General features: G+C 35.4%; 3 protein-coding genes across 4 annotated transcripts; 1 reads left to right on the top strand and 2 right to left on the bottom strand.

Moving 5' to 3' along the window:
• Window positions 1-1,807: 1,807 nt before the first annotated feature.
• Window positions 1,808-2,551, top strand: LOC107783270 (secreted RxLR effector protein 161-like). Its single transcript, XM_016604250.1, has one exon. It carries the CDS (start codon window positions 1,808-1,810, stop codon window positions 2,549-2,551), a length of 744 nt encoding a protein of 247 aa, XP_016459736.1.
• A 6,995-nt stretch (window positions 2,552-9,546) lies between these two features.
• On the bottom strand, window positions 9,547-13,372 carry LOC107783290 (CRIB domain-containing protein RIC1-like). Its single transcript, XM_016604268.2, has 5 exons — window positions 12,913-13,372; window positions 11,985-12,136; window positions 11,791-11,888; window positions 11,408-11,483; window positions 9,547-10,056 (listed from the first exon to the last, which is right to left on the bottom strand). The coding sequence occupies exons 1-5, from the start codon at window positions 12,990-12,992 to the stop codon at window positions 9,833-9,835; spliced, it is 630 nt and encodes a 209-aa protein (XP_016459754.1). The 5' UTR covers window positions 12,993-13,372; the 3' UTR covers window positions 9,547-9,832.
• Window positions 13,373-20,059: 6,687 nt separating this feature from the next.
• On the bottom strand, window positions 20,060-22,891 carry LOC107783301 (uncharacterized). Of its 2 annotated transcripts, XM_075229808.1 has the most exons (5): window positions 22,704-22,891; window positions 22,120-22,235; window positions 21,866-21,913; window positions 20,716-21,691; window positions 20,060-20,503 (listed from the first exon to the last, which is right to left on the bottom strand). In XM_075229808.1, the coding sequence occupies exons 1-5, from the start codon at window positions 22,806-22,808 to the stop codon at window positions 20,420-20,422; spliced, it is 1,329 nt and encodes a 442-aa protein (XP_075085909.1). In that variant the 5' UTR covers window positions 22,809-22,891; the 3' UTR covers window positions 20,060-20,419. The 2 variants fall into 2 exon arrangements, with proteins under 2 accessions (XP_075085909.1, XP_016459762.2); XM_016604276.2 differs by lacking the exon at window positions 21,866-21,913 and having other exon boundaries at window positions 22,704-22,889.

The following is a 22,891-nucleotide window of genomic DNA, read 5'->3' as shown; positions in this document are numbered from 1 at the left end:
GTCAAAAAAAATTTAATGTTCAAATGACTAGGAACAAAATGTTTCCTCTCGAAGTTTCTAATGTTGAAAGTTGTGCATTAGTTGCCAAAAGTGGTATAGAAGCTAACTTGTGACATTTGCGGTATGGTCATTTGAATATAAAGGGGTTGCAATTATTAGGTCATATAAATATAGTTCTTGGTTTGCTTAAAATTGATGCTCTTGAATTCTGTGAAGGATGTGTGTATGAGAAGCAAAATAGAAATTAATTCCTTGTAGGCAAGTCCTGGAGAGCTTCTATTTGTCTTGAGTTCGTGCATGATGATTTGTGCGGTCCTATGAGTGTTGAGTCCTTAGGTGGAAATCGATACTTTCTACTTTTTGTTGATGATGATAGTCGAATGAGTTGGGTATATTTCTTGAAATTCAAATGTAAAACGTTTGAATATTTTAAGAAATTTAAGTCTTTTGTTGATAAGCAAAGTGGCTATAGAGTCAAGACTCTTCGAACAAATAGGGGTGGCGAGTTTATGTCAAATGAATTCAGTTCCTTCTGTGAGGAAAATAGTATTCACTGAGAGCTCACAACACCATATACACCGGAGCAAAATGGTGTAGCGGAACGAAAGAACCGGACAGTTGTTGAGATGGGTAGAAGCATGATGAAAGCCAAAGGTGTACCAAAGTGTTTCTGGGCTGAAGTTGTTGCCACAACTGTCTATTTGCTGAATATCTCACCCACCAAGGTTGTTCTTAATCAAACACCATATAAAGCATGGAGAGGTAACAAGCCCAAGGTAAGCCACTTACGCATCTTTGGATGTATAGCTTATGCTTTGGTGAATTCATAGGCTCGACATTATATTGATGGAAAATCTGAAAAATGTATATTTGTTGGCTATAACGCACAATCCAGAGCTTATAAGATATATAATCCAGTGAGTGGCAAAGTTATAATCAGTAGAAATATTGTGTTTAATGAAGATGCAAGCTGGAACTTTAATTCTGGAATGTGAGTTCAAATATACAATTGGCACTTACTGATGATGTTTTTAATCAAGAATCTGCAACAGACTCTGCTTCAGGGAACTCATCTAATTCTTCTCCAATAAGTACCAGTTTTTCTACTCCTCAGTCAAGCACCTCTTCTCCAGCAAGTGATCACTCCTTAACTCCACAAAGAAGCAACAACAATTATTCTCCATCAAACTCTTCCAGTGAGACTCCACCAACAAAATTTAGATAGTTGAGGGAAATTTATGAAAATTGCTCGTTTGCTTTGTATGTTGCAGAACCCACTTGCTTCAAGGAAGCTGCCGAGATTGAAGAATGGAGAAATGCAATGAAAGAAGAGTTGCAAGCAATTGAGCAGAATCAGACATGGGAGTTGGTGGATCTACCAAATGGCAAAGAACCCATTAGACTCAAATGGGTGTTCAAAATAAAGCATCATGCAGATGTGAGCATACAGATATATAAAGCGAGGCTGGTAGCTAAAGGATATGCAAAACATCAAGGTATTGACTATGATGAAACGTTTTTACCTATTTCTCGCTTTGAAACAGTGAGAACGCTCTTCTATTTGGCTGCTACATTAAGCTGGCCCGTTTATCAATTTGATGTTAAATCTGCATTCTTAAACGGGGATCTAGAAGAGGAAGTGCATGTTTCCCAACCTGAGGGTTTTGTTATTAGATACAACAAAAGCAAAGTATACAAGCTCAAGAAAGCTCTTTATGGGCTAAAACAAGCACCACGGGCATGGTAAAATAAAATTGACTCATATTTCTTGAAGAACGGATTTCAAAGGAGCAAAAGCGAGCCTACAATGTATGTAAAGAAGCAAGATACGAGTGATTTTCTGGTAGTTTATTTGTATGTTGATGACATGATTTATAAGGGATCATGTGAAACTTTGGTGGCTGAATTTAAATCATGTATGATGAAGGAGTTTGAAATGTCAGATTTAGGTACTTTGCAATATTTTCTTGGTCTTCAAGTGAAACAGGAAAAAGATGGGATTTTTGTGTCACAAAGAAAGTATGTAAAAAATCTTCTGCTCAGGTTTGGTATGCAGAATTGTAAAGTGGCTGCAATACCCATGAGTGCAAATAAAAAATTGCAGCTTGAAGATGGCACCGATCCTGCTGATCCAAGTTATTACAGAAGCTTGATTGGAGGTTTGAACTACCTGACACACACTCGTCCTGATATTATATTTTCTGTTAGTGTGTTGTCTAGGTATGCGAGTAGTCCTAGTAAACAACATCTTGGTGCTGCTAAAAGGGTTTTGCGATATGTTGTTGGGACCGTTGACTTTGGGATTTGGTACTCTAAAGACATAGACTTGAGCCTGATTGGTTATAGTGACAACGATTGGGCAGGAAGTATAGATTACAGAAAGAGTACCTATGGAAATGTTTGCAGCTTGGGATCTAGAGTAATTTCATGGTGTTCGCAGAAGCAAGACGCGGTTGCATTATCATCGTCGGAAGCATATTATGTTGCTGTAACTTCAGCAGTTTGTCAGGCTATATGGTTGCGAAGATTGTTAGTTGATGTCCGCCATTAGCAAGAGGGTGCAACAAAAATATTCTGTGACAACAAGGCAACGATTGCAATGACAAAGAATCCGGCTTTTCACAGCAGAACAAAGCACATTGACATCCGTTATCATTTCATTCGCAATCTCACAGCAAAGGGAGAAATATAGTTGAAGTTTTGTAGTACAAGGGATCAAATTGATGATGTCCTTACTAAGGCACTCCCACAAGCCAAGCATGATTATTTTCGACAAAAACTTGGAGTCTGTAGTTTGGAATCAAAAGGGAATGTTGAATATTGATTCAAAAAATGTAATTCCTATTTAGTTGGGTATTTGGCATATTTCAGGTTTAGTTGGGTCTATCTCTATTAGTGGCTTAGTGGGTAAATTAGTGGTTAAGTTAGTAGATCATGTTCAGACAGTTATCTCTTAGTAAGTTAGACTAAATCCCTATATAAAGGATGCTATGTAGCTTTTGTTTTCTAATGAATTAGAAAAGTAACGTAAAGTTCTCTGCATTAAATAGTCTTTTCTATAATAGTTTTTCTTGTTTCTTTTTCAATTCTCCAACAGTTCAATTCTCGGCTACCGAATTTAATAGTTTCTAGCGCGAGTTAAAAGTGATAATACCCCTTCTTTATTGTACAAGCTTGCTTTCGACTTATGGAACCAAAGCTGCAAAAATGAACAGTAAAGTGCATTAACAGAGAGGGTTTTCTTTTTCTTGAAGTTATAAACTCCAGCACCGGTATACCGGAGTTTCACTCTTAAAAAATCTGAACCCCACCGTACGATGCTGGAGTTTAACATTAAGAGGAACTTTTAATTGTTCAAAGTTCAATAATTGTTCTTGGAGTTTTTAATATTTTTGTTAGGGTTATTTTTGTTCTAATATTTTTTCGCGTCAAAAGAGTGGCTAAATACTAATGACTTTTTAAATACAGACTAAACTATAATAGCAAGAGTAAAAAGTGACTATTTTTCAATTTTTATCATAATGACCTAGGGGAGTAATAGTGCTTAATTTTGGCCCAATAGGCCAATACAGGGCCGCCTTCATATTCTATTTTAAAAAGGCACCACAAGAGTTTTCGAATAAATAAGAACCAATGGTAGCTTTTTATGGGGCAAAAATTATTTTTAGCTCACGGCCGAAACTATTTATAACTGATAGTTATAAAAGTATATAAAGTTTATATATATTTTTATATAACACACAATAATGTGTATATATACAAAAATATATAAAGAATATATATTCTTTCAGCTATTATTTTGAAAGTGTCTGTACAATATCATTTTTGTTATAAAATAAAAGCAACTTAGTAAAATATGAACAAGACATGTTGTTATATGAAATAAAATTAATTTAGTAAAACATAAACAAGAAATGGAGATAGAGAGAAGGAAGATATTTTCTTCTTCAATTGTGTGTATTTTCTTATCTATTACAAGGCCTTTATATAGGCATGAAAAGTGAAGAAAAAGATGTTATTGAATATGTCACTAAGCATCGAAATATGTCATTGAATATGTCATTAAGCATTTGAAAAGATCATGGAGGAAGAATAGACATCCACAATAATTTAATTTTTCTTATAACACTCCCCCTTGGATGTCCATAGATAATGTGCCTCGTTAAAACCTTATTAGGAAAAAATCCTATGGGAAAAAAAATCCTAGTGAAGGAAAAAGAGTACACATGTTTAGAAATCCGCCTTTTGGTTGCCTCGTTAAAAATCTTGCAAGGAAAACCCAGTGGGACAAAACCTTGTAAGGGAAAAAGAGTACAACGCGTATTTACTCCCCCTGATGAGAGCATCAATTCACATCCTTGAGCCTTCGCATCCCAATCTTGTACACTAGTTTCTTGAAGGTTGACGTCGGTAGAGATTTGGTGAACAGATTAGCCATATTATCACTTGAACGGATTTGTTGCACATTGATATCACCATTCTTTTTAAGATCATGTGTGAAAAATAACTTTGGTGAAATTTGTTTTATCATATCCCCTTTATAAATCCTCTCTTCAATTGGGCTATGCATGTTACATTGTCTTCATACAAAATTGTGGGTAGTTTATCACACTTCAAATCATATTTGTCTCGAATAAGGTGTATTATAGACCTCAACCATACACATTCTCGACTTGCTTCATGAATAGCAATTATCTCAGCATGATTAGATGAAGTAGCCACGATTGATTGCTTAGTCAATCGCCAAGATATGGCAGTGCCTCCATATGTAAACACTTAGCCTGTTTGAGATAGAGCCTTGTGTGGGTCATATAAATACCCAGCATCGGCATAACCAACAAGATCGGGACTACAATCATTTCCATAAAATAATCTCATATCGGTAGTCCCTTTTAGATACCGCAATATGTGTTTGATTCCATTCCAATGTCTCCTTGTAGGAGCAGAGCTATATCTTGTTAAGACATTAACTGAAAAAGTTATGTCAGACCTTGTAATGTTAGAAAGATATATTAGTGCACCAATTGCACTAAGATATGATACTTCGGGACCAATAAGCTCTTTATTATTTTCATGAGGTCGGAATGGATGTGCTTTATCCATATATAATCGCTTTAAAATTATTTTAGTGTATTCTGATTGATGGACAAAAACTCCATCTTTCATATACTCAATTTGTAGACCAAGATAAAATTCTGTCTTTTCAAGATCTTTCATTTTAAATTCTTTCTTTAAATAGTCTACTGCTTTAGGAAGCTCTACTGCTTTAGGAAGCTCCCTAGGAGTTCCAATGATATTTAAATCATCAACATACACGGTGATTATAACAAATTTAGATCCATATCTTTTTATAAAGATATAAGGACAAATTGAATCCTTCTTGTACCCTTCTTTCAACAGGTACTCACTCAGGCGACTATACCACATGCGCCCTGATTCCGTATAAGGATTTTTGAAGCTTTATTTAATAAATTTCTTGGAAACCTTAATATGCTTTAGAACAATTTAAATCCTTCAATGATTTTTATTATACGCATATCACGTTTTTCTTGTATTGCCAGATTAAAGCCTGAAATGGCGACCTCCACCACAGGAGAACATGTCTCTATATAATCAATGCCAGGATATTTACAAATTTTTTTGTGACACAAGTCGTCTTTATGTTTATCGATTTGCCTTTTTTTTCCGCACAAGAACGCATTTATACCTCCACTGGCTTTATACTTTCAGGTGCTGGGACTATCCGTCCAACTTCATATTTTTCAGGTGAAATCAATTTTCATTGCGTATTTTTCATTTGGCCAATCATTTTCTGTCCAAATTTCATGATAGATTTGAGCTCAAGATCCTCGTCAATATTAATAATATTGAGCGCTACATTATATTAACAATATCGTCGACGATCATTTTATATCGGTTCTACTATTACCCAATAAAGACATAACTTATTGAGATCTCTTTATCTAATTATTTTCAGGTACCTTAGCCTTTCCCATGAGGTCTTATGAAGTGTTATGTCGTGGTGCTCTTCTAGAGCATTTGCCTCCTTATTATGACCATCTTGAACATTTGCTCATCTCCTTTTTCAAGGAGTTTTATCTTTGGAAATGATTAGTCTATTATGCTTCATGCATGCCATAGACTCTATTCATTATAAATATTATTTTATTTGGAGCATTAGCAACTGAATATGATATTTAACTTTGGTTCAGCAAATACGTCTGGCAATATTTTGCAAATGAATTATCCCTTGAACTTCAAGTTCACATTTTCTCATACGAGGATCTAGATATACGCATAATAATTCATTACATGCATTACTTTTTCAGCTGCCCATTTTTTCCCCCTATTGTTGGGATCACCGACACATATCCCTAGCCTTATTTGGGGATCTATCTTTGTACATTGTGGTGGAACAATTAAATCATATAGTACATTCATATTTCTATATGAAAATTATTTGGTTCCTGACCCTGAACTGATTGTGATAGGGAGAACTTATCTTAATTTGGCTAGATGCGTACAAGTGCTGTTGTATATTAAATAATACATCACATACTAAATTTTATTTTGGAAATTTTATTCTCATAACTAATGGTTTAGCTATAATTGGAGGCATACAATTCTGCTAAACCAACTTAGATTTAAACCGGTATTATCAAGATAAATAATCATAATTTATAGTTTGGAACTGTGCTCTAATAATTTGAGCAATCAATCTTGCAAAAGCCAAACTACAAGTTGATAACAAATGCACATGTGACCAAAGAATGTATGCATCTATTAAAATCATATAATAGTAAACGGTCGACATGGCAGGTGATTGGGCCCATATATTTATCACCTTTTATTAGTTCTAGAAATCAAAGGATTCAATCCCAACTTTAACTGATATATCATGAGAATAAGCAGCACAAGAGAATTCTTGAAAAATCTTATATTTCTTCAATATATGTCAATGTAATTCTCAATTAATTTTTCGCATTATAATTGAACCGAGATGGTCAACCGGTCATGTCAACTAATATTTGTTTTAGTAAACCTCTAGTTTACTTGTGACATATGAGTCCATCATCATGCTTATATTTGTGTAGTACAAATAAAAAGAAAATCGAGTAATCTTTCATATTTATCCGTTATGATTATAGAAATATGAAAATATTCAATATTCCTTTCATTTATAGTCTCAATATGCCAACCACTTTGACTTATACATTTGAAACTCAAAAAGTTTCTTTTGAGACTTTACAATATCAATGCCGTGAATACTTTTATTCATCCAGGTAGTAATAAATTAATTTTTTCGAAGCTCTTAACAACTTTTATACTACAAGATCTTTTGTCACACCATTCATATAGTAAATATCTCCTTCATGGAGAAGGCACAACAAAATATTTTTTGGCGTATTACATGTATGCGACCAATGACATATTCATGTAACCACACAATAATATTTATTCTCTTTATTTCACTCAAACCTCCCTCAGAGGTGAGTTGTGTGGTATTCATCCAATCATGCATTGCATGTCTTTATTCATTACTTTTATCACATATTACAATATTCACCTTTAGGAATGGGTCTCATTCTCAATGTTTATCACAAGTCACATTCTCTTCAATGAATGTGTCATAATCGGCGGCGTGCTTTATTATTTTGCATATCAATTTGATGGTAAACATTGCCTTCACATTTTGAAGAACTATTATTATTATTATTATTGTGAAGGCAATGTTTACCTCTTGAGTTAAACTATTCATAATGTCATTTGGATATAATTCTCAACAATAGACTTTCGTTTACTCAAATCAGCTAAGTAATTAGTATCAAACAGATATATGAAAATATAAAATAATATTAAAAATTCACATGTGATCTTTGCTGCAATAAACTTACTTCAAGATGAAAGTGATATGACTAGAACATTAAAGAAAAATAATGTATCAAATAAAATAATATAGTACTACTAGTTACCATGCACTTTTATGGAAACTAAGTATTATACTCTCTAGAAAAATAAAGAGATATAGCAGAACCTTTAATTGAAAAAGTCATTGACAATATTTTTAACATTAATGAAAAAGTCAATATTGGAATGACTCTACCATCTTGTTGCCTCCCACATCAGTTATAAAATAGGAGCAGTTATGTATTTTAAGTCACAGGAAACTAAACCCTTTTTTTTATTTAATGGAGTGTACTAATAATATCGTGTACAAATAATAAAAAATTGGATTGCAGAGATACAAACTCACTCAATTTTTCAATATACGAGAATTAAAAGTTTTGATCGGCCAATGCTAATTCAAAATATTTTTCCATTTTTATCATATATTTATTTATCAATAACGTATGCTAGTTGTGCTATTAAGATTACCCCGAGAGAAACTTACCTCACATTACCTTTTCAAAAGTCAGAATGGCGCATGATAGTCAAGCATATATTTTATAGTAAAACGTTCAGTTAAGGGAAACTTTACATAAGGTTCGTGCTTTTTTTTTAACTAAGGAACCAAAGTTCCTCAAATGACTTTGCAAAAGTTGTAGTAGCTCCCCAATTTTTTGTACTTCTTTTGGTCTTTGGTTTAGTACGTAACTCTTGGCTGTATCATTATATACTTCTGATTCTTATAATAAGATCTATATAACCAGGATACGAGATGAAAAAGATCAGACCAAACTTACAACAAATATTAGAAACTCGTTCATTGAAATAGATATTGATAATGCAACAAAATAAAATAAGTAAAACATGGAGTAGTAATTAGTTTATATTTAAGTATTTTCGTTTATAAAGTAAAACACTTAAGAATATGAATGGATTTGTAAGAAGAAAATACTTAGCATTGGAAACTTTCATAACAAATAAAGAACCTATGAGAAAAACGAATAAGAAAATGAATTAATTAAAAAGGATTAGAAAACGTATCTTAGCATTAGCATTATATGCCTTATCACAGTGTACTGGTCTCCTCAACCTTATTGTTACTTCAGTTATGTTTGATACCATTCTTTGAAATTGCTAAATGAGAAAGAAAAGCTTATTTCTTCAAGATGAATATTAGGCACGACAGGAACATGCCTTTTATAATGTAGGACAATTTTGTAGATGTAAGTAACTCAATTGATTAGGGCATCGTGCTGATAACGTGTTATAAAATAAAAGCAACTTAGTAAAACATGAACAAGACATGTTGTTATATGAAATAAAAGCAATTTAGTAAAACATGAACAAGAAATGGAGATAGAGAGAAGGAAGAGATTTTCCTCTTCAATTGTGTGTATTTTCTTATCTATTACAAGGCCTTTATATAGGCATGAAAAGTGAAAAAAAAGATGTCATTGAATATGTCATTAAGCATAGAAATATGTCATTGAATATGTCATTAAGTACTTGAGAAGATCATGGAGGAAGAATAGACATCCACCATAATTTGATTTTTCTTATAACAATTTCTTTTTTTTTTTTAATCGCATTCACAATTTTCACAATCACAAGCACAAGTAGACTTTGAAACATATTAGAGAAGAGATGGAAAAGAGAAAATTAAATCGAAAAAGGAACACGTTCTAGTTTTCACAAAAACACCAGTTTGATACAGTTAGATTTTTGTCTCTTTCTTTTGACATCTCTAGCCTCTCCTACATTTTCATCTTCCATATTTCTTAATCACATTTACTATTCCTCCCTCTACATTTACACAACTTTCTCCCCACCCTTTCCCTTTCTCTTCAAATGCCTTACTGTTAACAAACATCCTGAGGATTTTCGACAACTATGATATACAATGTTAGAACCTTTGAGCATTGAAACTGCAGTTTTTGTAACAATATTAAGCCACTTCTACTGTTGCTGGTTTAGGATTTCCTTCACCAGATTTAGCCTTGGGTTTAGCTGCTCGCGACGATCTCAACGTGGATGGTGAACTAGATTTGGGAGAAGAAGTTGATTTAGGCTTCCTCCGTTTGTGTTTCCTAGGAGGACTAGCAACATCTGAAGTTGTCATGTCCTTGTAAACGTTAGCTGCTGTTTTTTGTCTCGCTATCTCTCCACAACCTGTTCAAAAGATACATATATGACAGTAAATCAAATACAAGGAATACAGATAGCTAATTTAACTCTGGCTCTGTGAGTTTGGTCATATTGCCGGTCTGAAGCTTGGATAAGGAAGGAAGGCGTAGTAGGTTGATAATAAAACAATAACAATAAATCCAGTGAATTCCCACGAGTGGGGTTTGGGGAACATACCATTATCCTGAGAGGACAGGGACTGTTTCCGATAGAACTTTTAGGTTGATAACAAGTATAAAACTAAGCTTATGACGAATCCTCACAATCAGAGGCAGGCCTACGTATAGAGAAGAGGGGTCATCGGCCCCGTTAACCTCGGCAAAAACTCTAGATATATATGTTGAAAACAATAAGATATTTTGCCTGGAACCCTTAAGATCAAAAGTCCAAGGGAGCACTGATTGAGTTATGTGCCCCGCCATCTTCAAATCATGGGTCCGTCTACGCTCAGAATACATAATAAGTTGGGACATGTTCATCTGCATGCCCGTTACTTACCAAGCTATTTAATGATATACGAATATAATTTGATGCCTATACATTTCTTTCTAATCTTTCCCAGAGTTGCGTTTTTAGCACTTCAGATTGTTCTGAGATTTCTACATTCAGTGTCCCTGGTGCAAGTCAAGACTTTGCCCACCAGCATTATTTAGAAAGAGACAACACATTTTAAGTAATCAAGGCCCTTTCTTGGGACATGTTAAAGATCTCTTGTGACATATGAGCCAAAAAAAGTTTCCTTTTCTAAGGCAATCATCTTAGAGAAAAGAAAAACTTCTCTTTATTTGTAGCATATTCTATTAGCCATATAACAAAACATAGGACAAGCTTATTATTTTCCAGTCAACATCTCAACCCATGAGAGAGCACTATTTGGAATTGTCTAACTAGGGAAACTGCACATGCTCTAAAATCTATGTTGCTCGGACTCTCCGAAAAGTCGTCAGGTACGGTGTATGTTGGATCCTCCAAAAGCAATTTTTAAAGGATCCGACAAGGATGCGGTATTATTTTGGAGTGTTCGCGCAATATGGTCTAAAATTACCGGACAAAATCATAGTTATAGTGTTTTCAAGACAAATTTTGGTTGTTAATCTCAACAAGACAAAAAACGTTAGGTGATTTCTTATCATCTGCCTAAACCTTGGTAGACAGAGTTACTTAGTACCTGTACTGATGGGAGATACCATGTACTCGATGATATAATCAAGATGCACACAAACTGACCGGGACACCATCGTTAGAAAAGAAATGACATCTTTTGTTTGTTAATTGTTGGCTTATTCCGTAGATGTTTGTGGTGTGCAAAGGGGGAAAAAAGTTTAATAAAATTAACCTTGAGATGACCAAGCAGAACCAGAACTACCAATAGAAGTTGCTGCAAATTCCGGCCCTGCCTTGAATGCTTTCATCTTGGATTCCACACAAATAAAACCAAAAAACAGAAATGTCAGTTATGACAAAGCCATTCATACAAAATAATAAATTGTAGATTGGCAAATGCAAATAGAAAAATACTTAATCGTACCTGGTGTTTACACTAAATCAAATAATTCAACTTGTGAAAAAGCATATCGTCTAACCATAGTTAAATGATAAGGTCTATCTATATACAAGACGTATATATAACTTGCATTTGGTATAAATATTAGGTGGGACTAAATATTTTTAGATGCAAATATGTGAATAAAAGAATGATAAGAAAAGATAATAAGATACCCAAGTGGGTGTATTTCCAGAGGGACCTTCCCAACCAATATGTGCCACATGTTTAACATCAGTTGGACATCCTATCTCCAACTCCCTCTCCTTAACAACTGTATATTACAAACACATTTTCAAAATTAACCTAAGATACATACAAATTCCAGGGAAGGGGAAAATGGTATGGGATTGAAGGGAAAAGGCATTACCAAAAATACTGGTGATATATTTGTAAATCCCCTTCACTTTGGTTGCCATGGTATAGGCTATAAATTCCCCAAAAGCCAATAGTACTCTGCTCAGAAATGAAACACAACACAAACAAAAGGACCACGCCAATAGGAAGAACTGATTCCTTCGCCTAACCAAAAGGAAAACACATTAAACAGAAAAATTAAATTAGAAAAACTTTACACTTTTCATATGTAGATAAAAAATGCACATTGCAAAAACGCAAATGGATCTAAATATCTTTCCTATATGGTCCGAAATGGTTCTATCGAATCTCCATCGTCGGAAATACATGCCAAAGAAATGGTAAATGTTTTTTTTTATATATATGGAAATTGCGGTATCTTTTTGACATAAGGGAAATTTCTAGTGTAACGACAAGTACTTGAGGTCATGAGTTTGAATTCGAGTTATGATATTTTTGTCCGGTGTACAAAGCATCTCGCGTTCATGCAGGATCCAGGAAAGGGACGCACCCCAATGGAGTGTGACGTAGGCAGCCTACTCTAATGTAAGCATTAACGACTGATTCAACGGCTCGAACATGTGACCTAGAGGTCACACAGAGACAATTTTACCGTTGCTCTGAGGCTCTCCTTCCGGGCAGAGGCGGACCTACGCTATACCGAGAGGGGTCACCGGTACTCGTAAAGTTCGGCAAAAATTTTATGTATACATGTAAATGTCTTTAGAAAATAGTGATATATTAATAGTCGGAACCTTATATACAAAATAAATTTTAGTTGAATCCAAAAGTACACCCCCGACCTTCAAATCCTAGGTCCGCCTCTGCTTCTAGGTATTACATTCTTGCGTTTGTTTCTAAATCCCCTTATTAGAATTCCGACGTTCTTGATTAACAAAAGGAAATAGAAGACAAGGAATGTAATGACACAATACAAATACCTTTTTAGGTAAACGCTTAAGCCACGCAGAAAGAAAGGAGATGAAAAAGGGCAGCTTATTTTATCTCCTTTTAACTGCATTCCCCATATATTCTTTCAAATATTGTTGGTATTATATGCATGCAATTAGCATGCATAAATGAAGAACAAAGAAGAGGAAATTAAAGGCCAGAAAGTTGGTGGATCCAAAATGAAGGAGAAAGAGTTGAAGAAAAGATATGATATTAGGGCAAAAATTGCCCAGAGGAGTTGAAAAGAAACCTTTGTTTTTTTCCTCTCTTTTTCTCAAATAGTTGTTTGAATGGGGCAAATTTTTTGTTTGGATAATCTAAAGATACAGAGAGGGAGAAGGAAGAAGGAGGGATGAATAATTAGAGAAAGAGAAAATTAAGAATTAGAAGTAGAGGTGGACAACTACCTAAACTGTCCAAAAGGAAAGGTTGAGAGGTTGGCTTACAAATTACATGGACAGAGAGAGAAACACAAGAAATCATGTATTAGTATTTTTTTTTTTATAGAAAAAATGGTGGTGTTCAGACGAATTTGGTCATACCTCGACTATTAAATTGGGTATTTTTTATTTCTTACCGGTATATAGAGTTGGAGTCAAAATTTAAAACTTATGGTTTCAGTGGGTCGAAATTAATAATTTGTACATATTTAATAAATTTCTTAAGACGAATACAAGATTTGAACAAAGGTTATTGGATTCGACCAACCCACATCCCACTCTGCCTCCCCCATCCATTATAAAAATCGAGTAACTTTATTCATTAAGGTTTAGACAGATAGAAGAATATCATCTACTAGCATTTTGTCACTAAAGGAATTTAAATTCTATTTTCTCATGATTTTTACCCATTTCATTGATTATTATGTACAAAAGAATAAAGTATCAGCAAAACTCATTTGCATATTTTATTCTAAAGAAGTTTGGGAAAACACTAGCTGAGGTTCTCTAAGAAAAAAAATTGAAAATAAAAAGAAACAAATGAATAAAATTTAGCGAAATAAAACAAATAAGTGGAATTAACGAGCAAGTCGCGGAATCCTTTCTGTACTTTCCCCTTTCTTCTTTCTGTTAGAACGTCTTTAGTTAAATGGCCTTTTAGCTGAATGAATGTAAAATGGAAAAAACTAAATTATTAGGCTAAGTCAATTCAATGACTAATTAGTCCGCTTTATAACAAGTTTACACGGATTTTATACAACTTAAAAGGTGTTGAGCAGATTGGGCCTCAGTTCCGGACTCCTTCAGACCAGGCCCACTCCTCTCCCAGCAGCCCACATAATAACAAACACATATAGCAACATAGCTTTTATATTCTTTAGCCATTTTACCTTTGTAAATATAGCCACATTGTAACACAAGTATAAATACTTGTATTTCCGGAAATAAGAAGTTAGGAGATTCATTAATGATAATAGATATTTTCTCCAACAGTTCTTTTCCCCTTTTCTCTCTATTGTACAGCTAGGGTTTCCTCCATTGAAACCCATTGCATGAGCTCACTCTGAGCTTCTAACATAGTATCAGAGCGGGTGAATAAACTCCATTCGTTCTCCTCTTCCTTCCGATCCTAGCCTCGAGGTTAGATTCTGTGGTTTTTGACAAGTTCGAAGAAACCCTAACTTCCGAAGAAAGTTCGTTCTCCGGTGGAATTCTAAAGTATCTGTTGTCATCTATAGCGAAATAACAGCTGAGGATTTCTTCTACTGGTCATTTCGTTAACTCGTGAAGAGTTTTGCTGCTGATTTTGAGTTGTTGAAGCAAAACCGGTATTATCTCCCTCAAGCTTCAATTTCATGTATTTTTTAAATCAATCTTAGCCTTATAGCCTTTTATTTCTGTGTTTGTAGTATTAAAATTGAGTTTTGCTCATGGCTATTGACGAAGTTAATTCATCAAAGGGTTTTTCAACTTTCACCTTAGATTTTTCACATCCTTTCTACGTGCACCCCTCTGATAGTCATGGTACTCATTTAGTCTCCCCTCCTTTTGATGGTATTGGTTTTGTGGCTTGGAGGAGGAGTATGCTTGTGCCTCTTTCTGCCAAGAACAAATTACGGCTAATTAATGGCCGCCATGATAAACCTATTGAGGATTCCCTTTATTATTCCTATTGAGAAAGGTGTAATGATATGATGATTGCTTGGATCACCAATTCTCTGTCTAGAGAGATTGCTACTAGTGTCTTAGGGTATGACACTGTTAGAGAGATATGGTTGGATATAAATGAGAGGTTTAGTGAATCAAATGGGTCAAAAATTCATTCAAATCCAAAGGGACATTGGTTCTATCTCTCAAGGGACCTCAGACATAGCTTCATATTTCACCAGACTACGCAGTCTTTAAGATGAGATGAACACAACTTATGTCGGACCTATTTGCTCATGTGGAGCCCTTCCTAAATTCCTAGAGGAACTCAAACTATTCTGGTTCCTTGATGGGCTAAAAGATTTATACTCCACAGTCAAGAGCAGCATTCTTATGATAACCCCTCTCCCAACTGTCAGTAAAGCCTAATCTATTCTGCAGCATGATAAAAAACAAAGAGAGAAAGCATCTTCTCCAGGTTTTTCTGCTGAATCTGTCTCTTTCTCTGCTTCTTCTGCACCTAACAATGGTCAGAGGTCTTTTAATCGGAGAATTCAATTTGAGACAAAAAGACCTAATCAGTCTATATCTTGCAAATATTGCAAGAAACCTGGGCACACCATTGAAAAGTGTTACAAGCTCCATGGATTTTTCCCTGATTTCAAGTTCAACAAGAACAAAAGACCAGCCTCTTGTGTGCATGTTGATGCTTCTTTCTCTGGTCTTTCATCAGCTTTTCCCCAAGGTTCCACAACTCCTGATATTTCTTCACATGGTTTTACTCAAGAACAATATAAACACCTTCTGAGTTTACTGCAACAATCTCATATCTACCCTGAGGCCAACAACAATAACCTGTCTTCTGAAGAGAACACTGCTTATGCAAATTTTGCAGGTTTGTTCTATAGTTAATTTTGTGGACTTTCATGCTTGTAAATTATCTCAATTCACCATAGACACTTGGATCTTAGACTCAGGGGCCACTAATCGTATGACCCCCTACAAATATTTACTTCACAATTTAACACCACTAGCTAGCCCTTACTTGATAACTTTACCAAATGGCTACAAAGTGAAAGTTGTCTCCACTAGTTCTCTACACCTTAGATCTGACATAATTCTTCACAATGTTCTTCTTGTTCCCTCTTTCCAATTCAATCTAATTTTTATTTACCATCTACTTTTACAGTTTAACTATTATGCAGTTCTCACCATTTTTAAATATTTTTTACAGGGCCCTTCTCTGAAAAGTACTAGAAATTGGTAGAGTTGATAATGGGTTGTATTTTCTCCATCTTGCTGATAATGTTCAATCTCTTTTTTGTGTTTTACCTTAACCATGTAATACTTACTGTTTTTACATGTTCTAGTTCTACTTCTGTTAATGATCACATTCCCCAGAGTCCCTCTTGTAATTCACACACTCACATCAATAAAACAAACTATTTTTGGCATCAAAGAATGGGTCACATGCCTTATAGTAGGATGAAATTCACTCCTTTCATTTCTGATAAAATCTCTTCCAAACAGCCTTCTATATGTCTTGTTTGTCCCATGGCTAGACAACAGAGACTCCCCTTCCCTGCCAGTACCATTCATTCTTCAGCCCCTTTTCAGTTGGTTCACATTGATATTTGGGGCCCCTATCATACCTTTACTTATAATGGTTTCAAGTATTTTCTCACTCTAGTAGATGATTACACTAGGGTAACTTGGACACACCTATTCTCCTCTAAAAATAATGCTCTTTTTGTTTTAAAAGCTTTCACCTTTATGGTTCAAACTCAATTTCACACTTCAATTCAATCTTTCAGGTCTGGTAATGCTTTTGAACTAGGAACTAGTTCTGAGTCCAAATCTTTCTTTACTGCTCAAGGTATACTACACCAAACTACCATCTCTCACACTCCTCAACAAAATGGTGTTGTGAAAAGAAAGCACAAACACCTCTTAGAAACTTCTAGAGCTTTGCTTTTCCAATCACATTTACCTACCAAGTATTGGAGTGAATGTGTTCTCATAGCCACATAACTCATCAATAGATTTCCCTCCACTGTCCTGAACAACCTACCCCCTATGAAAAATTGCATGGTCATCCCCCTCACTATGATCATCTTAGATCCTTTGGATGCTTATGCTATGCCATCACACCCAAATCTGGAAGAGACAAGTTTCAGACAAGAGCACTGCCTTGTATCTTTCTTGGCTATCCCTGTGGCAAGAAAGGTTACAAGTTGCTAACTTTTTCCAACCATGTTATCCTATATTCTATGGATGTTGTATTTCATGAGCATGTATTTCTTTATTTTTCTCCCCTTTCACAAATTTTTCCTTCTTCTCCTACTCCCTTTGTAGATTTACCTAACTTTCCACCGTCCCCCACTTCTGCTACTTATCCTCATTCTTTTATTCCCTTTCCTCATGTTGTTTCTAGTTCTCCTCCCTTTACCATTGATCCTCCTTCTTCTCCTCATTCTCCACCTGTTATCCCTCATGTTCCTATTGTTTCTCTCCCTATCAGACATTCCTCCAAGATTAGTAATCCTCCACCCTATTTAAGGGATTATCTTTGTCCATCTCTTGCTCCCAAGGCTCCTGCTTCTCTAGTTTCTAAGGTCTCTTCCTCTGTTTTGCACATACATGAGCCCCAGTTTTACCAACAGGCTGCATCTCACCGTGCTTGGCAGGAGGCCATGCTAATGTAATTCCAAACTTTAGATGCAAACCACACTTGGGACATTGTTCCCCTTCCCCCTTACAAGAAGCCTATACCTTGTAAATGGGTCTACAAGATCAAATAAATGTCTGATGGTTCCATTGAAAGGTACAAGGCCGGATTAGTGATAAGGGGTGACACTCAGAAAGAAAGCATTGATTACAATGAGACATTTTTTTCTTGTGGTTAAATTCACCACCATTAAGTGCCTTCTTACCATTGCTGCTTTGCGGAATTGGACTATTTATCAATTAGATGTCAACAATACTTTTTTACATGGTGATCTTCATGAAGAAGTTTATATGAAGATCCCTCCTAGTTTGCAGCTTTCTTCTACATCTTCCTCTTCCTCTTCTCCATTGGTTTGCAAGCTAAGGAAGTCTCTATATGGCCTCAAGCAGGCCTCTAGACAGTTTTTTTCTAAGCCGTCTTAGGCCTTGCTCAGTAGAGGCTACATTCCTAGTAAAAATAACTATTCTTTATTCCTCAAAGTCCACTGGCAGTTCCCTTATAGTCATAGCTGTTTATGTTGATGACATCCTTCTAGCTGGTGATGATGTTTCTGAGCTGGATGATGTCAAGGCTTTCCTTGATGCTCAGTTTAAAATCAAGGACCTGGGGTTTATTCACTATTTTTTGGGCCTGGAAGTCACTAAAGTTGCTGCTGTTTTTCTTATGACTCAATACAGATTTACCTCTGATTTACTTTCAGAGTTTCATTGCCAGAATTTTTCCTCTGTGATCACTCCTCTCGATGGCTCTGTCAAACTCTCAACTGATATGGGGGAGCCACTGTCTGATCCTAGTATTTATAGGAGGATAGTTGGCAAACTTAATTTTCTACAACACATAAGACCTGATATTGCTTTCTCAGTACAACATCTTAGTCAATTCCTCCAAGCTCCTCAAGTCCCTCACATACTTGTTGCTATCCATGTTCTGAGGTACTTATCTGCTACCCCAGCTATGGGTATTCTCCTCTCTCCTGATGCTGATTTTACTCTCAAGGCTTATTCTGATTCCGACTGGGCAGCTTGTGCCATGTCCAGGAAGTCTGTCTCTAGTTATTTTATTACTCTTGATGGTTGCCCTGTTTCTTGGAAGAGCAAGAAGCAACAAACTGTATCACTGTCCTCTGTTAAGGCTAAATGTAGGGCCATTCGACAAGTAGTTGTTGAGATGTCATGGTTAATCAGGTTACTTGCTGATTTGGTGTCTCTATTTCTCATCATGTTCCTGTTTTTTGCGACAACCAGGCTGCCCTACACATTGCTAAGAACCCAGTCTTTCATGAGCGCACCAACCACATCGAGATTGACTGTCATTATGTGTGCGACAATGTTACTTCTGGTTTGGTCTCCCTTCATTATGTTGCAAGTGCTGTGCAACTGGCTGATATCATGACCAAGCCCCTTACAAGCGTCTCTTACCATCATTTACTAGGCAAGCTTGGAGTGTTCTCACCCCCAAGCTTGGGAGGGGAGGGGGTGTTGAGCAGATTAGACCTCAGTTCCGGACTCCTTCAGACCAGGCCCACTCCTCTCCCAGCGGCCCACATTATAACACACACATATAGCAACGTAACTTTTATATTCTTTAGCCATTTTACCTTTGTAAAATATAGTCATATTGTAACATAAGTATAAATACTTGTATTTTCGGAAATAAGAGGTTAGGAGATTCATTAATAATAATAGATATTTTCTCCGACAGTTCTTTTCCCCTTTTCTCTCTACTGTACAGCTGGGGTTTTCTCTATTGAAACCCATTGCATGAGCTCACTCTGAACTTCTAACAAAAGGTCTTACAATATTAAAAGTATATATAAACCTTAAATGCGACTTTTTTTTCTTATCAACTTTCAATATGTGGACCTCTCATTATATGAGATTGATATGATTTAACCAACTTTTGTTTTGACCTTTAAAGAAATTATATAAATTATTGATTGTCAACCTCATGAGTTGTTTCCCTTTCAATTCAAGAACAATTGCATCATTAAACTTCAATGATTAGGAGATATTGAGAAAAGTCCACTCTAATGCCTTCTGGTGGAATAAAACTTCTCAAAAGTTTATATAGAAAACAGGACTAGTTATCTAAACAGACTCCAATGCCACATTATTAACGAATCAAATTAGGTACAGATGTGTCAAAGTCAAGGCTGAAGACTAATTCCAAATCCAAAAAGTCTTTATATAGCAAATTTAATTTGTTTATTTTTTATTTAGCTATATGTCTCGATGTAATGTTTCATTATCCTAAGTGTCCAATCAGATAAATGTATACATTGCATATTAATCAAGTATTTTACTACACGATAATTTCAAAATATTATTTCAAAAGCTTAAATTCATAAATATGCCGTCATAAATATTTTTACACTATCAAATCGCTTGAACATACCGTACAGACACATTTCACTGGCACGACAAATTCGGAAGAATACACGCTCCTAGCAAATTCCGACTCGTCCAACAAAATGCAATTCATACTAATTACACAAAAGGGGCACAACTTTTTCCTGTCAAACGATGAGACATTGTGCTTAATGATCCCTTTCAATAACATATTCTGTAATCTCACGAGTAGAGTTTGGGGAGTGGCTGTTTTCGATAGACCCTTCTGTAATCTCACGAGTAGAGTTTGGGGAGTGGCTGTTTTCGATAGACCCTCGGCTCAAGAGAAATGTAGTTAAGCTTGAGCCAAATCACTATCTAGTGCTCTCACTAACCTGACCTGAAATGGTGTAGAATGGCTGCAAATATAGTTTTTATCCTGCAAATCCCAAGTCAACCTGTTAGAAGAAAATAAATGGTATTTGCTCGTCCACAAGTTTCAAAAGTGCGACACAAATATTATTACAATTTTAAATTTTTTTTTTTCTTAAATTTCGTGTTGAATCAAACCACATTAACAATATAAAGAATGAGAAGTGAGTTGAAAATTAAAGCAAAGTAAAAAATTGAGGAAATGAGAACACGATGTACCTCTCTTAGGAGCGCATATGTCTTGTTCGATGAAATGCCTTTGCAAGATGAAGCAGAATCTGAATCTGTAGCCTGCCCTGTATGTCTCAAATAACTCCCCACAGTCCCTATTACACAAGATGAGTTAGCTATGTGTTTGAGTTCAACTAAAACTGGTCTATCTTCAACTCGTATCGAAGGCGTGGATGAATAATTGCCAACCAAATCACCAACATTGTTTTTGGAATTTGGTGTGTCGTCATCTTGAGATTCAATTAACCAGCTTGAAAGGCTAGTATCTACTGTGATTTGATTCTCCTCCAGGCGCTTTGTTTGTTTTGTTGACTGCTTCAAACTAGGGTCTTGTTGTACACAATAAGTAGTACTAGTTCTAAAGTTAGGAAGATTCAAAATATTGATATTTTCCTTCTCTTGAATGGGATTCAACACTGATAATTGACTCCGATCTTTAGCACTAAGTTTCAATGGACTATTGACCTCCTTTTCACCCAATTCTGGCTTAGGATTTCTTTTCCTAGAGTCTATGGAGAGCGAAAATAAAGATGAGTCGGAAGATTGTTCTTGTTCAATCATTGCATTTCCAGAAACTTCAACATCATCATCATTTTCCAGATCATTATCGTTTAAATCAATAGCTTCAAATTCGTCATCACTCTTTCTGCAGCAATGATATCTATGACTTGGAGGAAAAGATATATAGCTTGACGCGCTTGAATCTGAAAGCGTGGTCCCTTCTTCTTCTTCTTCTTCTTCTTCTTCTTCTTCTTCTTCTTCTTCTTCTTCTTCTTCTTCTTCTTCTTTTACATTCCCTTTCTCCTTTTCCTTTTCCTTGTTGCAAATCTCCTCTAAGCAATATGCAGATTCTTGGTTTGCTAAGCCCCTCTCATTGATGATTGATGATATATTTACATCATCAAATGTAACCTTCTTTCTGCTGCTTATATTCAACTCCTTTTCTTCTTCTTCCTCCTTATTCCTGTTTGTTTTAGAGAATGAAGAGTGGCAAATTTTTTGACAGGAAATAGATATAAATGTGAATTTGTTTAGTAAATGTTTAGATTAAAGAAAGGACAGTCCGGTGCACTATACTTCCACTATGCGCGGGGCAGGGAAGAGCCGGATCCCAAGGTTCTATTGTACATAGTCTTACCTTGTATTCCTGCAAGAGATTATTTCTACGGCTCGAACTCGTGACCTCCTGGTCATATGGCAATAATTTTACTAGTTATGCCAAGACTCAAGACTCCCCTTCAGTAAATATTGGATACTAAATCCATAATTTCAAAAGTGTAATAGATTCAGTTTTTAGCGAATTGAATCCATCAAATTAAAATCCTAGCCCCGTCTACGTAATTATTGTTAGCTTTAAAACATGACATCTAAAGTTTTCAGAAAAAATCTTACTTGGATTCTTGAATGATGTTAATGGTGTTTGTAACATCCCCATGCTGAGCTTCTTCTTTTGTAGCATTCTTAATGGCTACAGATGCTTCGCCATTTTTGTGTGTCTTGAGCAAATTCTTTTAAACAAAAAAGAAAAAAAGAAGCATGAGAAGTTAATCAATAACCTCAAATTAAAGCGAACAACTTATGATGGCAACAACAACGACAACAAATCAAGTGTATTCCCACAAGTCGAGTCTGAGAATGATAGTGTATATGCAGACCCAATGGCGGATGTAAAGTATGGCCGACGCGTTCATCTAAATCCAGTTCTTTTGCCGCGAAGCATAAATTTCTACGTAAAAATTCATTAAAATTGCAACAAATGATAAGTCTGAACCCATAACTTTAAAAATACAATGAGTTCAATCCTAAAAATCCTAAAAATTGAACCTACATAATCTAAATTCTAAATCTAACTCTGCGCAGACCTTACTCCTATCTTGTGCAGACAGAGAAGTTGTTTCTGACAGAACTTCGTTCACTCAGCATAAACAATAGCTTATGAAAATTACCAGAATAACTAGTGGGGATGGGATACTAACCTTAAGAGTTTTAGGAGAGATGCTATTACTCTTGTAACTATCTGTACATGGTTTAATGATTTTCTTGTGCTTGCAATTACCAAAGCAAGCTGTAAAGCACCTCATTATTTTCAACTATAATGATTGGGATTTGTGATAGAAGAAAACAGAGGGAGAAAGATGGAGAGAATACTTTGGGACACAACGGT

This window comes from Nicotiana tabacum, chromosome 14 (assembly GCF_000715075.1).
Source record: "Nicotiana tabacum cultivar K326 chromosome 14, ASM71507v2, whole genome shotgun sequence".
Classification (NCBI taxonomy): Eukaryota; Viridiplantae; Streptophyta; class Magnoliopsida; order Solanales; family Solanaceae; genus Nicotiana; species Nicotiana tabacum.
The sequence above is the reverse complement of the archived record's forward strand: the minus strand, read 5'-3'. Positions and strand labels throughout refer to the sequence as shown.

What these genes read in the sequence shown, in the direction of transcription:
- LOC107783270 (XM_016604250.1), top strand. Translation starts at nt 1,808, where the DNA reads ATGTATGTAAAGAAGCAAGATACGAGTGATTTTCTGGTAGTTTATTTG.
- LOC107783290 (XM_016604268.2), bottom strand. Translation starts at nt 12,992, where the DNA reads ATGCAGTTAAAAGGAGATAAAATAAGCTGCCCTTTTTCATCTCCTTTC. An exon ending in TTAAGCGTTTACCTAAAAAG is followed by an intron (nt 12,137 to 12,912) that starts GTATTTGTATTG and finishes CCTTTTGGTTAG; the next exon opens with GCGAAGGAATCAGTTCTTCC. An exon ending in ATATATCACCAGTATTTTTG is followed by an intron (nt 11,889 to 11,984) that starts GTAATGCCTTTT and finishes TGTAATATACAG; the next exon opens with TTGTTAAGGAGAGGGAGTTG.
- LOC107783301 (XM_075229808.1), bottom strand. Translation starts at nt 22,808, where the DNA reads ATGAGGTGCTTTACAGCTTGCTTTGGTAATTGCAAGCACAAGAAAATC. An exon ending in AACATCATTCAAGAATCCAA is followed by an intron (nt 21,914 to 22,119) that starts GTAAGATTTTTT and finishes CCATATGACCAG; the next exon opens with GAGGTCACGAGTTCGAGCCG. An exon ending in CATATGCGCTCCTAAGAGAG is followed by an intron (nt 20,504 to 20,715) that starts GTACATCGTGTT and finishes TGGGATTTGCAG; the next exon opens with GATAAAAACTATATTTGCAG.